Here is a 15000-nt window from a genome sequence, read left to right as displayed (position 1 = left end):
ACGCTCTTCAACAGAAAGGAACACAGAAAGAGACAAGGAGAGAAAATAAAGAATGTGTAGTGGCTAGCGATCTATCATGGCGAAAAGCAATATATATATATATACTAGCAGTATCGCCCTGCGTTGCTCGGGTTTGTAAGGGAAATAACTATATAAGCATTTTTAGAGAGTTATAGCCAAAAAATAGCAAAAAAACGCATTAAAAATGGAAAAAAAATGATGGTAAATTTTTTTTTAAATTGTTGACTCATCGTAGACATTTTTAGAGAGTTACTTCCCTTATATGATAGCGAAAAAAACACATTAAAATGGAAAAAAATGATGGTATATTTTTTTTTAAATCGTAGACTCATCATAGACGCGCGCTGATACCCAGAAGGGCTCGATATGAATCACGACTATGAGATACCCGGTTTTGGTTAAACTGCACCGCAAAATGTGGGAGTAGTTAGGAATCTAAATCGTAGGAGACAGACACACAACTTCACTTTTATATATAAAGATATATGTTAGTTGTATATTCAAATAAATATATTATATATACACATTACCTAAACACACACACTAGTTCTGTATTTACATAAATACAAGTACAATTACACTTGACTTTGAGGACATCGATGGTCTGGAACCTTTTATAATCTGCATTAATACTCAAGTAAAAACCACGACCATCCAGACTAGTTTACTGGTACCATGAACAGACTACTACCTTGGATGTACAGTATAGTAAATACCCAATGCACAGCAACCCGTATTTCATTTAATTATTTAAGTAAATCTAATATTTGTTTAATTTTCACCAACACGACAACTCCAGTGGTTCAGAAAAATATATTTCTTTATTGCCCACAAGGGGCTAAACATAGAGGGGACAAACATGGACAGACAAGGGATTAAGTCGATTATATCGACCCCAGTGGGAAGCTGGTACTTTATTCATCAACCCCAAAAGGATGAAAGGCAAAGTCGACCTCGGCAGAATTTGAACTCAGAACGTAACGACAGACGAAATCGGCTACGCATTTCACCCGGGAATGGTTCTGAACCAAAGACTCTGGAAAATCGATGTTGTACCTGTGGTGATATGTAAAATGTAAGAGTGTCAAAGATGGTTAAAGACTGAACTCACGTCACGATTAACCTTGTCGAACCAATGGGAGATATCCGTACCACCGACATCAAGGATTGGCTTCAGAAGTACGTTTCCTAAAGAGAGACAAACACAGAAGGAAGCATCAAGTCCACGTTTGAATAAGGATTTCTTTTTGGTTAACACTGTTCTATTCAGTTTTTATCTTTTATCTTCACCTTGCTTTGTTCATAGGATTGTGGCCATGCTGGAGCACCACCTTGAAGGTTTTTAGCCAAACAGACTGACCCTGGAGTAAAGATTATTTGCCAACGTAACATGGCAGTCCTGGTTTAGGACGAATGTTGCTGTAATTTAGCCCCAGCAACATTTGTTCTAAACCAGGACTGTTATGTTATGTTGGCAAATAATCTTAACTCCAGGGGTCAGTTTCTGAATATCTCTTGTTGTGAGATTTACAAATAGTAATTTTCTAAAGTGACCCCTGTACTTAGATTTTGTTAAGTCCGGTACTTATTCTAGCAGTTTCCTTTTTGCTGAACTACTAAATCATGGGGACGTAAACAAACCAACACATGCTAATTGGCGGTTGGGGGACAAACACAAATACTTATGTGTATATATATGACAGTTTCCACCTACCAAATTCACTAATTAAAAGGTGTCTTTGCAATCAGCATAAAGCTAATGATAGGGACATATGCAGTGTGTGTGTGTGTGTGTGTGTGTGCGTGTGCGTGTGCGTGTGTGTGTGTGTGTGTGCTCTATCTGATGGCCCATGGAAGACAAGAACTTTAGCGAGGCACTTATTTGGTACTGCTTGCTTTGAGAATTTTGTAAGAGCAACAATGCAACACATGCAATGGGAAACATATGTACAAGATATCTTGATGGTGTGAGTATTTGGAAAGACCAAAAGTGGTTTGAGATTTCAGATATTCAAAGCGGCAAGCTGGCAGAAACATTAGCATGCTGGGCGAAATACTGCTCAGTATTTCGTCCGGTGAAGGGTCTTTGCCCATCTCTCTCTCTCTCTCTCTCTCTCTCTCTCTATATATATATATATATATGTATACACACACGCACACACATATACTATTATAGTATGTCGGTAGGATTACAATGTAAATCTGCTATTATTTGATTCTCTGTGTTTTTTGTGGTGCTTGGGAGCGGCAAAAAGAAAGGCCGCTCTGGATGGCACTCACTTTAGCTACGTTAGTATCTCTCTCTCTCTCTCTCTAACTTTCTACCAACCTACCTACCTACCTACCTGTCTGTCTGTCTGCCTGTTTGTCTGTCTGTACATGTGTATGTATATATATATATGGAATTAAGTGCTACATTTATTTCTTTTCATTTGTCTAGTTCGTAAACATCTAGCATCTTGCTAATTTGAGAACACAAATTTCGTGGTAAGACAGTTTGACGTCTATTTTTAGCATACAAAGAATCCACACAGTAGTCTCTCCAATTGTTATATATATATAATGTATATATGTACATGTGTGAGTGTGTATATATATGTGTGTCTATATATGTATGTGTGTTGTGTGTGTGTGTGTGCTCACATAAATATATACAAGTATAACGTACATATATATCCAAATATATTTAATGAAATATCTACGGACCTTTCTCCCTATTACAGAGGTCAGTCAAATCGTAGACTCTTCCCATGAACGAGACCCAAAGATCGTCTGGCATATTGTGGTGAGAAATCTCTTTCCGAGTGAAATATCGAATTTTTGGGAGGGATACCATTCTGAGAACCGGGAGAAAGTGTTAAAAGATTTGCGAAGCAAAATATTCAAGGAACAAAAATTGATCCTGAATTTGGCGAATCGATCTCTCTCTCTCCTCTTCTTCCTCACAAAAAATTATTCTCAGCAATTCTACATCCAGTTTAAAAAACAAAAACAACCCCACGCCGTTGTCATTGACAACGTTATTGCCGTACAAAGCTAATATAATAAACATTATCAACCAACGATGTTTCGTATTTTAAATGCCAGAAATTAATTTTTGATCATTAAAAATGTAATTTTTTTTTATTAATTACAAACTGTGAAAAAAGAAAAAAAAAATGCTGGGCGTAAAATTTCAATGATTTATTTTTTTGAGATCTGTGTAAAAATAAAAAAACTCAAATTTTGTGTGGTTGATTTTTACTCCGTTAACACAGTTTAACCAAAAGTTCAGCTGAGTGGTCAAGTTTCACGTACATTCGTGTTCTTAAGATGATGGTCATCGTCAAGACCAACAGAGAAATCATACAAAAAAAGGATTTTAAAGAGATTTGGCTGCTATTTCTAGCAAGCTAGTGTGCATCTAGAAGCTTCTTCAAAAACGAAATGCAGTCAAGGGGAGGTAATTACGCGATTTTTTTTCTGGCCTCTAACTCAGGGGTTCCCAACCAGGGTCCGTGTGGACACCCAGGGGTCCACAGAAGCTTTAAGGATTGGGGGTCCACGAGTAAAAAATTCTAATTTATGGGTCCATATATAAATTTTGTTTACTAGAAAGAGGTACCTGTATTTATCGAACTTTTCAAGATTTGTATTTGGAATTTATATTATGAATACAACAAAATGTTTTAGTGTTGGTTTTTACTAACCTACAAACAAATATTTTATTTCAAAAATTTACACGTGCATATATATAGGTGCAGGAGTGGCTCTGTGGTAAGTAGCTTGTTTACCAACCACATGGTTCCGGGTTCAGTCCCACTGCGTGGCACCTAGGGCAAGTGTCTTCTACTATATCCTCGGGCCGACCAGAGCCTTCTGAGTGGATTTGGTAGACGGAAACTAAAAGAAGCCCGTCTTGTGTGTGTATATATATATATATGCGTGTGTCTGTTTGTGTGTATATATATATATATATGCGTGTGTCTGTGTTTGTTCCCCTAGCATTGCTTGACAACCGATGCTGGTGTGTTTATGTCCCCGTTACTTAGCGGTTCGGCAAAAGAGACCGATAGAATAAGTATTGGGTTTACAAAAGAATAAGTCCCGGGGTCGATTTGCTCGATTAAAGGCCGTGCTCCAGCATGGCCGCAGTCAAATGACTGAAACAAGTAAAAGAGTATATGGAGTCCATAGCCGATAAAATATCTCTCAGGGAGTTCACTGCAAAATAAGGTTGGAAACCCCTGCTGAACTGCAGTTTTGCATTCGATGTTTTCTGGTTTATTAAATAATTAGCAGTATCGCCCGGCGTTGCTCGGGTTTGTAAGGGAAATAACTATAAAGCATTTTTAGAGAGTTATAGCCAAAAAATGGAAAAAAAATGATGGTAAATTTTTTTTTTAGTTAAAAAGGTCGAGTTGCGTCCCCTAGACAGTCTGTGGTTTGTGTTTCTGATTCTCGACCCCATGTCGAATTTATCAATTTTTTTCAGAACTGGGGGAACTTTTCAAAATTTTCGCTGCGTTAGTTTTGAATTATGACATTGGGCTATGTGTGTGTCAAGTTTCATCAGAATCGGTTGAAAGCCGTGGTCAAGGTGAGGGTACAACCTAACAGACACACAGAAACACACACAGACAAACTGCCTTTTATATATAGAGAGATTTCATTAAAAAAAAAGCATATCAGTCTGATAGGCGAGACATCTGTCTGTTTGTCTATCCATCTATCTTATTTCTTTATTGCCCACATGGGACTAAACACAGAGAGGACAAACAAGGACAGACAACGGATTAAGTCGATTATATCGAACCCTGTGCGTAACTGGTACTTATTTAATCGACCCCGAAAGGATGAAAGGCAAAGTCGACCTCGGCGGAATTTGAACTCAGAACGTAGCGACAGATGAAATACCTATTTCTTTACTACCCACAAGGGGCTAAACATAGAGGAGACAAACATGGACAGACATAGGTATTAAGTCGATTATATCGAACCCAGTGCGTAACTGGTACTTATTTAATCGACCCCGAAATGATGAAAGGCAAAGTCGACCTCGGCTAACGTTTCAGCCAGTTTGCCTATCCATCTATCTTGCCACCCATCTATCTCCGTATCACCCCCTCTCTCTTTCAATCAATTAGTCAATTAACAGTCAATCAATCTCCCTTCAGTCAATCTTTTACTTCTAAAAAACCCCGCCATATTTATAAGATTGAGAAATATTCCGACGTTTCTCAAAAAAATATTAATCTCTAAGAAGTGAACTAGCTTCATCCAAGAATTGAACCTTCATAACATTGTCAATACGAGGGGAGTCTCTACGTGGTCGTACAAATTGCTAGAAATAGGAGTCAAACTTTCGTTACATGACACAACCGTCTTTAAAAAGACAAAAAAAGACAGGCTTATATTGAATAATGTAGATCTACATATAATGACAATGAGATGAATGGAGTGGCCATGGTTGGAATGTCTTTGATGATAGTTCTGCCAGCGTCGGGGTTGATCTGGGACAGAATAACAGAATTAAACGGAAAGATGAAAAACACAGGATTTAGTTACCTAGCTACGCAGTGTTACATAGTTCCGTATCTCAGGTTTTATCAACACTATACAATAAAACCAATTTATAAATATAACTAAAAAATACATATTTATCACAAATTTTCTTTAACATAATAAACGTGTTATCTCAATTGATATTTATTATTTCAACGCTATTTGTTGACGTAATTAGTTTCGTATTCAGTTGATAAATCCAACATGGGAGAAGTCTTGGTAAATATTTCTTGGATTTTACATTATTTCTCTATTTTTCTACCTCTTTGCTATATTATATATATATGTACTTCATATATTTGGCGCAGTCTGTATGTACTTCATACACACACATATATTTCCTCTAATATATTTATATATTTCTGTATGAATGAATTTACGATGGAAGAACGGGCGCAAAAGTCCAAGTCTATGATCACCCTGTTGTCTTTGTTTCTTTATAACTTTCTGAGAAATGCATATATTTGCAAATGAAATTGTCCACAGAATTTAGATAGTGTAGATTTGAGTTATATTGGAACTTGCCGCGAAAATGTTTTCGGATTATCCACACCTGGAATTATTTCCCCATAACTTAATGAAAACTGGATATTTTTAAATAAAATTTCTTACCAATACATTTCATATTGTGTAAATTAATATGTCGGAATTTGATGTAAAAGAAAATATGGTGGGGTTGGGGCTGGCCAGATAGTTAACACACTTTGACTGTATTTTCTTCAGACGTTTTGACGAGGTGTGTGAATTATTCTTTTCTACTCTTGGCGCAAGGCACGAAATTTTTGGGGAGGGGGCCAGTCGATTAGATCGACTCCAGTACTTGATTTATCGACCCCGAAACGATGAAAGGCAAAGTCGACCTCGGCAGAATTATATTACATAGTGGTCAGACCATATAGGGTCTACATTTAGCATATTGGATGTCCACCTAGTGGTCATCCCTCTTATATGTGTGTGTGTGTATATGTATGTGATGATGACCGACCAAACCATCAGATGTTGTTACACATCGCTGGTCACAATGCGTTCGCATTGTTTTTGCCTTTGAACGACGCTACCCCGCTGGCTAAGCGAGCAGGCCAGCAGAAGAAAGAGAGAAAGAGTGGTGAAAGAGTACAGTAGGGATCACCATCCCCTGCCGGAGCCTCGTAGAGCTTTTAGGTGTTTTCGCTCAATAAACACTCACAACGCCCAGTCTGGGAATCAAAACCGCGATCCTACGACCACGAGTCCGCTGCCCTAACTACTGGGCCATTGCACCTCCACGTGTATGTGTATATATATATATATATATATATATATATACACACACACACTAGCACTCTGTTGGAACCAATGAGGATTCCAGTTGATCCGATCAATGGAACAGCCTGCTTGTGAAATTAATGTGCAAGTGGCTGAGTACTCCATAGACATGTGTACCCTTAATGTTGTTCTCAGGAAGATTTAGCGTGACATACAGTGTGACAAGGCTGGCCCTTTGAAATACAGGTACAACTCATTTTTACCTGCTGAGTGGACTGGAGCAATGTGAAATAAAATGCATCATCAGGAATTGAACTCACAACCTTACGATCGTCAGCTGAGTACCTTAACCACCAAGCTACATGCCACATGTGTGAGTGGCCAAATGAAAGAAAAGGGTGCTTAACACATTTAGTAAGAGTTGTATTTCTCCATTCAGTAATCTAAAACCTGAAAGAGACAAGTATCTATTAGGGGCTGGCAAAACTTTATTATTTTCCCAAATTTCTGATATACCAGGATGTAATTCAAGCCTCTTTCATATATAAATACTCATCAAAGTATTTGAACAGTGCAATAATACATTTAAAATGGTCTGCCCTGAACATACTACAAATATAGACAGAAAATATACTTGAAATAAGAGGAATATATAAAATGTAACACATACACACACACGTTTATATTATTCAAAACAGTTTGATTCGGCTCCATGCAACTTAAAGTTTTGCAGGCGCCTAACAGAAATTTGTCTCTTTCAGGTTTTAGATTACTGATTAGAGAAATACAACTCTTACTAAATGTGTCAAGTGCCCTTTTCTTTCATTTGCTTACACACTCAGGGTCAGTAAGTGTATACAGATGTTGTGTTCTGAGTAACAATTTTGTATTGGGCAGAAGCATGGACTCTCCACTACAGAAACTTGAAGCCTCCTTGCACATGTGTTGTCTGCACTGGATCTGCAGCAGAAAATGGCAAGATAAGATATCAGGTGTCAAAATCTTAGAAAAACATGATATCTCCAGTATCAAAAACATACTGCAGATGGGCAGATGGGATATTTTTCAAATGAAAGATGACCGTATTCCAAAAATTCTTTTGTATGAGCAACAAGTAGTGGAATTTGAACTGGGAATGTGACGATGGATTAAATGCTGCTAAGTGTTTTGCCTGGCATGCTAACAAGTCTGCCAGCTCATTGCCCTAATAATAATAATAATAATAATATAATAATCATAATAATAATAATAATAATAATGCAAAGACCAATTGCTCATAAGAAACTCTTATGGGTGCAAAGACCAATTGCTCATAAACCAAAGACCAATTGCTCATAAGAAACTCTTATGGGTGCAAAGACCAATTGCTCATAAACAGAATGATTGTAGAGAATTGCCGGAGCAAAAACAAAAACCTGAGTATGGCATGGATAGACTACAGGAAAGCGTATGACAGTGTCCCACATAAATGGATACTCAAGGCCCTTGAGATATACAAGATCTCCCCTGTCGTCTCAAAATTCTTAGAGAATAGCATGACCATGTGGAACACACGTCTCTTTCTAAGCCATAGTAATGGGATGAGCCAGTCCAACAGCATCAACATCAAACGAGGCATCTTTCAAGGTGACTCCCTCTCTCCATTACTTTTTTGCATGGCACTGATCCCACTCTCAAACGAATTGGATAGTGCCAGATATGGGTACAAAGTTTTTAGCAAGTTAATAAACCACCTTTTTTATATGGACGATCTAAAGCTGTTTGCCAAGAATGACCAAGAGCTAGAAGGGCTGCTAACAACTGTTAAAGAGTTTAGCAATGATATCGGAATGGATTTTGGCCTTGATAAGTGTGCTAAAGCAACTTTTGTAAGAGGCAAGCTCAGGCAAACAGCTGCTGTTAAATTAGATATTGACACTACCATCAAGGAACTTGACCCACAAGAAAGTTACAAATACCTAGGAATCAACGAAGGAGATGGTATACATCATGCTAATATGAAGGAAAAAATAAAAGGGTACTATAGGAGAATAAGGCTTGTACTGAAGACTGAACTCAACTCCAAAAATTGCATTGAGGCCATTAACACCCTGGCACTTCCAGTAGTCCAGTACAGTTTTAACATCATTAACTGGAACCTTATGGAACTCCAACGCTTGGACAGGAAGACAAGAAAGTTACTGACATCCAGGAGCATGCACCACCCTAAGGCAGATGTAGACCGCTTGTACCTACCTAGAAGCAGCGGGGGGAGAGGAATGATGCAATTGGAGCTGTGCTATAAGACCTCTACTGTAGGAATGAACAGGTACCTATCTAGTACAAAAGACTGGATGCTGCGACTTGTGTGTGAACACGAAAGCAGCAAAAAGCTGCATTCTATTGTCAAGGAAGCTTATAAGTTCGAAAGGAACTAGGCATTAACCTTGAATCAGGTGAAGAGCCAGAAACCACTGCTACCAAGCAAGCAAAGCGAATCAGGCAGACTGCAAAAAAGAATGGGCAGAATCAAATTGAGAGGCGGTGGAGCCAGAAGCCCCTGCATGGACAATACATTCTCCGAAGCCAAAATGCTGATGTAGACCAAGCAACAACCCATCAGTGGCTGAAGAGTTCTGGATTGAAAGCAGAGACTGAAGGCTTCATAATGGCAGCACAAGATCAAAGCTTGTTTACCAGAAATTACCAGGCTAGCGTTCTCCGAAACGGTACTGACCCTAAATGCAGATTCTGTGACACATTTGACGAAACAAGACCATCTCGTTTCGGGATGTCCTGTGCTGACACCAAACGAATACAAAAATCGCCACGATAGGGTAGGACAGTATATACATTGGAAGATATGTAAACACTACAAATCCGACACTCCTGCTAACTGGTATGAACACCATCCTCAGCCAGTTGTTGAAGGTAAAGATGTCACCATCCTCTGGGATTTTCCAGTCAACACTGACAGAACGATCAAGGCTAATCGACCAGACATAATTGTTAAAGACAGGGAAGAAAATACCTGCAGACTAATAGAAGTAAGCGTCCCCACTGATAAAAATGTATCTGTCAAGGAATTTGACAAACTTAGTAAATATAAGGACCTGGAAATCGAAATACAGAGGATGTGGAATCTTAAAACAAAAACTGTTCCTGTTATTGTAGGTGCCCTAGGTATGATAAAAAAGGGATGTCAGAAACACCTAGACAATATCCCTGGAAAACCATGTCTCAAGGAAATCCAAAAGATTGTGCTAACAAGTACTGCCCACATCCTTAGAAAAACCCTATTAATGTAAATGTTTGTGTTTGTATTACATGGAGATATTTCTCTACTTCCCCTCCCCAAGCTTTCAGCTATATTTCAACAACTCTTAACCTTCACTTGCCCTAGGGTGCTGGGTGTGCCCCGGCAGGTGATTGCATCACACATGCAGATTAAAAGTAAATGACAATGATGATAATAATAATAATAATAATAATAAATTAAGGCCAACAGACCAGATATAGTTGTCAGAGATCATGAAGAAAAAAAATGCTTTCTAATTGATGTATCAATACCGGCAGATGACAACGTGTCTCTAAAAGAAATGGAGAAACTCTCAAAATACAAAGACCTGGAAATAGAGGTAACCAGAATGTGGAATCTAAAAACAGAAACAATCCCTATCATAGTAGGTGCATTAGGCATGATAAAAAAATATTCAGACAAATACATAACAAAAACACCAGGACTTACAAACACATATAACATACAGAAATTGCACTACTAGGCACTGCACACATCCTACGCAGAACACTTTCCATACATAACCATCAGAGCATCACAACAAATCACAGCACATACCCAAGGCACACAGAGCTGCGCTCGGTAGTGAAGTGAAAGCACGCTATAAAAATAAAACTACTGCTTAGTAATAATAATAATAGAAGAAAAGTTGAGAGATATGACAGGTTAGCTTGGGAAATTAAGCAGTTGTGGTCGATGAAAAAGGTAGCAGTAGTACCAGTAATTGTTGGAGCCCTGGAACCTTTCCATACTCTTTTTTGATGATTGATTTTTCTCAAAGTTGGCCTTGGCGGAATTTGAACTTGGAACATAAAGATGAATGAAATGCCATTAAGCCCGTTTCCCAGAGTGCTAACGATTTTTATAACAGTAATTATAATTATTATTATGATGATGATGTTGATGTTTTTCAGGATGGTGAATGTGGAGAATCATGTGATGAATCTTCTGTGATAGATGGACGAAGGAAGTTACAGAGATGGCTGAATAAAAACATGAAGATTAAAATGAGCGATGGACGAACACTGATAGGTGAGAGGCTCTTTTATGGTTGTCGCAGCAAGATACTTTGGTGGTGGTGGCTGGATACTAGTGAGCTGTGGCTATGGTGGTAGTGTTTGTGTGTGTGTGGAAGGGTAGCATAACGTGGTGGTAATGGGAGTAACGACAGCAGAGTTCTGTCTTCTTTGTTGCCAAACTAAAACTTCTGTCTTTGTTAGGTTTACTTTATGACCCCTGGAGGCCAGGCTTTGCTTCCACATCTGGAATTCCTTCTCTAATTCTTTGACAAATTCATCATCATGTAAATTTTCCTGTAGACGACCAGCCATGAACTCTTCTGTTATGGCATGGAAAAACTATAAAAAACAGGAAGCAGAGTGTGTGTATATGTGTGGTGGGGTACAGGGGCTGAGAATTGACACCCCACCACCTCTCCTTGATGGATACCTACCTCTGTACTAAATTCCTAACTGAACTCATTGCTGAGTCGTGTTATCTTGCTAACAGTTTATATTAATGCATCAGAAGCCATTTATCTAAACCCGGTTGCCTTAGCAACTGAGGTGATGGTTTGTCGATCAGTTTCAACCCAGTTCTTACTTGGTCTCCTCTGCTTTTGAAACACCATCTCAGCTTGGTTTGTTATAGGATATTCAGCTCACATTTGTAAAGTTGTGAGTTCAACTCCTGGTGGTGCATTGTGTTCTTGAGCAAGACACTTTATATCACATTCGTGGAGGCACAATGGCCCAGTGGTTAGGGCAGCGGACTCGCGGTCATAGGATCGCAGTTTCGATTCCCAGACTGGGCGTTGTGAGTGTTTATTGAGCGAAAACACCTAAAAGCTCTACGAGGCTCCGGCAGGGGATGGTGGTGATCCCTGCTGTACTCTTTCACCACAACTTTCTCTCACTCTTACTTCCTGTTTCTGTTGTACCTGTATTTCAAGGGGCTGGCCTTGTCACTCTCTGTGTCACGCTGAATCTCTCCGAGAACTACGTTAAGGGTACACGTGTCTGTGGAGTGCTCAGCCACTTACACGTTAATTTCACGAGCAGGCTGTTCCGTTGATTCGGATCAACCGGAACCCTCGTCGTCGTAACCGACGGAGTGCTTCCCTTCTTCCTTCCTTATATCACATTGCTCCAGTCCATTCAGCTGGCCAAAATGTGTTGTACCTGTATTTCAAAAGGGAACAAAACCTATCGACTATTTGTAAGAAGTGTTCTGAGTATTTCAAAGAATTGATTTCACAGGTAATTTTACTTTTCATTACACCTGTATATCTGCTCCTTCTTTGCCAACCTGCTTATGTTGCCACTCAACCATTTTGATACCAACCTCCATGTACTCCCACATTCAATGCTCTCTCTCTCTCTCCTGTGTTGCAGGCATCTTCTGTATGTACTCTAACCCATGTTCTCATATTCCCCATGCATTCCAGTACTCCATGTTATCCTTTCCTCCATGTACTCCCACATTCAATGCTCTCTCTCTCTCTCTCCTGTGTTGCAGGCATCTTCTGTATGTACTCTAACCCATGTTCTCATATTCCCCATGCATTCCAGTACTCCATGTTATCCTTTCCTCCATGTACTCCCACATTCAATGCTCTCTCTCTCTCTCCTGTGTTGCAGGCATCTTCCTCTGCACCGACAGAGACCGGAATGTCATTCTTGGCTCCTGTGAAGAATATCTGAATTCCCCTGGTGAGTTCAAACACTCTGTCCTAACGTAGTCACATGGACACCCAGACATACAGTCACACAATCATATAACCACATAAACATATACGCCTATAATCACACACACACACACACGTCTTGTCGCATGCACATATATATTTCTTTACTACCCACAAGGGGCTAAACATAGAGGGGGACAAACAAGGACAGACAAAGGGATTAAGTCGATTACATCGACCCCAGTGCGTAACTGGTACTCAATTTATCAACCCCGAAAGGATGAAAGGCAAAGTCGACCTCGACGGAATTTGAACCCAGAACGTAACGACAGACAAAATACGGCTACGCATTTCGCCCGGCGTGCTAACGTTTCTGCCAGCTCGCCGCATGCACATATAATCACCTACACAGTCACATACACATCGTCACACAGACCAGTGCTTCTCAAACTATCAGTTGTGGTGTACCAGCAGTTTTTTTTCCCCACTGTGCCAGGGACCAGTAATATTATTTCTTAGCAATATTAAGTTGACCAAAATGCGACTTGGGTTTCAGTTGCACAAGATTTCCTTGATTGTGTCGAGAACGATGGAAACCTTTTGGAAACTTTGCGTAGACATCTGAGCTGGTATCGCCAAGCTTTTGGCAAAATTTGATGCAGATTCTCTGCTCAGCTTTCTCTGTTATGGTCAATGCGACAAACATGCTACACACCTTCCTTCCAAGCACTGCTGTAAACAGCAGAAATGAGCTAAAACATTAAAACTTAGTGCACATGCACTAAGGTGCAGGGGTGGCTGTGTGGTGAGTAGCTTGCTAACCAACCACATGGTTCTGGGTTCAGTCCCACTGCGTGGCATCTTGGGCAAATGTCTCCTACTATAGCCTCGGGCCGACCAAAGCCTTGTGAGTGGATTTGGTAGACGGAAACTGAAAGAAGCCTGTCGTATATATGTATATATATATATATATATACATGTATGTCTGCGTGTCTTGTTTGTCCTCCTAGCATTGCTTGACAACCGATGCTGGTGTGTTTACGTCCCCGTCACTTAGCGGTTCGGCAAAAGAGACTGATAGAATAAGTACTGGGCTTACAAAAGAATAAGTCCCGGGGTCGAGTTGCTCGACTAAAGGCGGTGCTCCAGCATGGCCGCAGTCAAATGACTGAAACGAGTAAAGAGAGAGAGAGTATGCACGCAGCAGAGTTCAAGGTCACTCTGTGCCAAGGGGCTTGCTTCACTCTGTGTGCTTTAGCTTCGTTACTATGGCAACAGTTTGGATACTTACTGATCAGACCACACACACACACACACACACACACACACACACAACGTATGTTTATTTGTTTATTTACTTCTTTTCCTTTTAATTTTCCAGATGCTGAAGAACCAGAAGAGCCCCGAATTCTTGGCCTTGCTATGGTTCCCGGTCACCATATTGTTAGCTTACATGTTGATGATTGCAAAGCCCTTACCCCTGAAGTCATGTGATCCCTACACCTTCCAATAATAATATTTATTAATAAAACACCTTTTTTTTTTGCTTTCGCTGTTGTATGTTTTATAAACTTGTTGTTTGTCTTTATTTTTATTTATTTTCTCCTCTGTTTTATGATGTTTCTGAGAGTAAGGGGCCTTCATCATCACCATCATCACTATTGTCATTGTTTTCACATCCACTTTTCCATGCTTGCATGGGTTGGAAGGAATATATTGTGGCAGCGAGCTGGCAGAACCATTTGCACGCCGGGCGAAATGCGTAGCCGTATTTCGTCTGCCGTTACGTTCTGAGTTCAAATTCCACCGAGGTCGACTTTGCCTTTCATCCTTTCAGGGTCGATAAATTAAGTACCTATTTCTTTATTACCCACAAGGGGCTAAACACAGAGGGGACAAACAAGGACATAGGTATTAAGTCGATTACATCGACCCCAGTGCGTAACTGGTACTTAATTTATCGACCCAGAAAGGATGAAAGGCAAAGTCGACCTCGGCGGAATTTGAACTCACAACGTAACGGCAGACGAAATACTGCTAAGCATTTCGCCCAACGTGCTAACGTTTCTGCCAGCTCGCCGCCTTTTAATTAAGTAAATTAAGATAAATTAAGTACCAGTTATGCACTGGGGTCGATGTAATCGACTTAATCCATTTGTCTGTCCTTGTTTGTCCCCTCTGTGTTTAACCCCTTGTAGGCAGTAAAGAAATATATATTGAGGCAGAT

At 39.7% G+C, this 15000-nt stretch overlaps 2 protein-coding genes and 1 long non-coding RNA gene across 4 annotated transcripts in view; 2 read left to right on the top strand and 1 right to left on the bottom strand.

The window, feature by feature from the left end:
• LOC115224849 (cytochrome b5 domain-containing protein 1-like) overlaps positions 1 to 2885 on the bottom strand; it is a 14719-nt gene extending 11834 nt beyond the window's left edge. The window contains exons 1-2 of the mRNA XM_029795794.2: positions 2728 to 2885; positions 1133 to 1209 (exon numbers count right to left, since the gene is read on the bottom strand). Of these exons, the coding sequence (XP_029651654.1) occupies positions 1133 to 1209; positions 2728 to 2857 (207 nt within the window). The 5' untranslated portion in view covers positions 2858 to 2885. The remainder of the gene's footprint in view (positions 1 to 1132; positions 1210 to 2727) is intronic.
• LOC118768032 overlaps positions 1 to 2954 on the top strand; it is a 4037-nt gene extending 1083 nt beyond the window's left edge. The window contains exon 2 of the long non-coding RNA XR_005003956.1: positions 2745 to 2954. This is a non-coding gene — a long non-coding RNA (uncharacterized LOC118768032). The remainder of the gene's footprint in view (positions 1 to 2744) is intronic.
• A 2739-nt stretch (positions 2955 to 5693) lies between these two features.
• On the top strand, positions 5694 to 14318 carry LOC115224850 (N-alpha-acetyltransferase 38, NatC auxiliary subunit). Of its 2 annotated transcripts, none has more exons than XM_029795795.2 (4): positions 5694 to 5784; positions 11002 to 11119; positions 12727 to 12793; positions 14150 to 14318. In XM_029795795.2, the coding sequence occupies exons 1-4, from the start codon at positions 5770 to 5772 to the stop codon at positions 14265 to 14267; spliced, it is 318 nt and encodes a 105-aa protein (XP_029651655.1). In that variant the 5' UTR covers positions 5694 to 5769; the 3' UTR covers positions 14268 to 14318. The 2 variants fall into 2 exon arrangements, with proteins under 2 accessions (XP_029651655.1, XP_029651656.1); XM_029795796.2 differs by having other exon boundaries at positions 5695 to 5784; positions 12727 to 12798; positions 14155 to 14318.
• Positions 14319 to 15000: the final 682 nt, after the last annotated feature.

The sequence above is a fragment of the Octopus sinensis genome, linkage group LG26 (genome assembly GCF_006345805.1).
Source record: "Octopus sinensis linkage group LG26, ASM634580v1, whole genome shotgun sequence".
Lineage (NCBI taxonomy): Eukaryota > Metazoa > Mollusca > Cephalopoda > Octopoda > Octopodidae > Octopus > Octopus sinensis.
The sequence above is the reverse complement of the archived record's forward strand: the minus strand, read 5'-3'. Positions and strand labels throughout refer to the sequence as shown.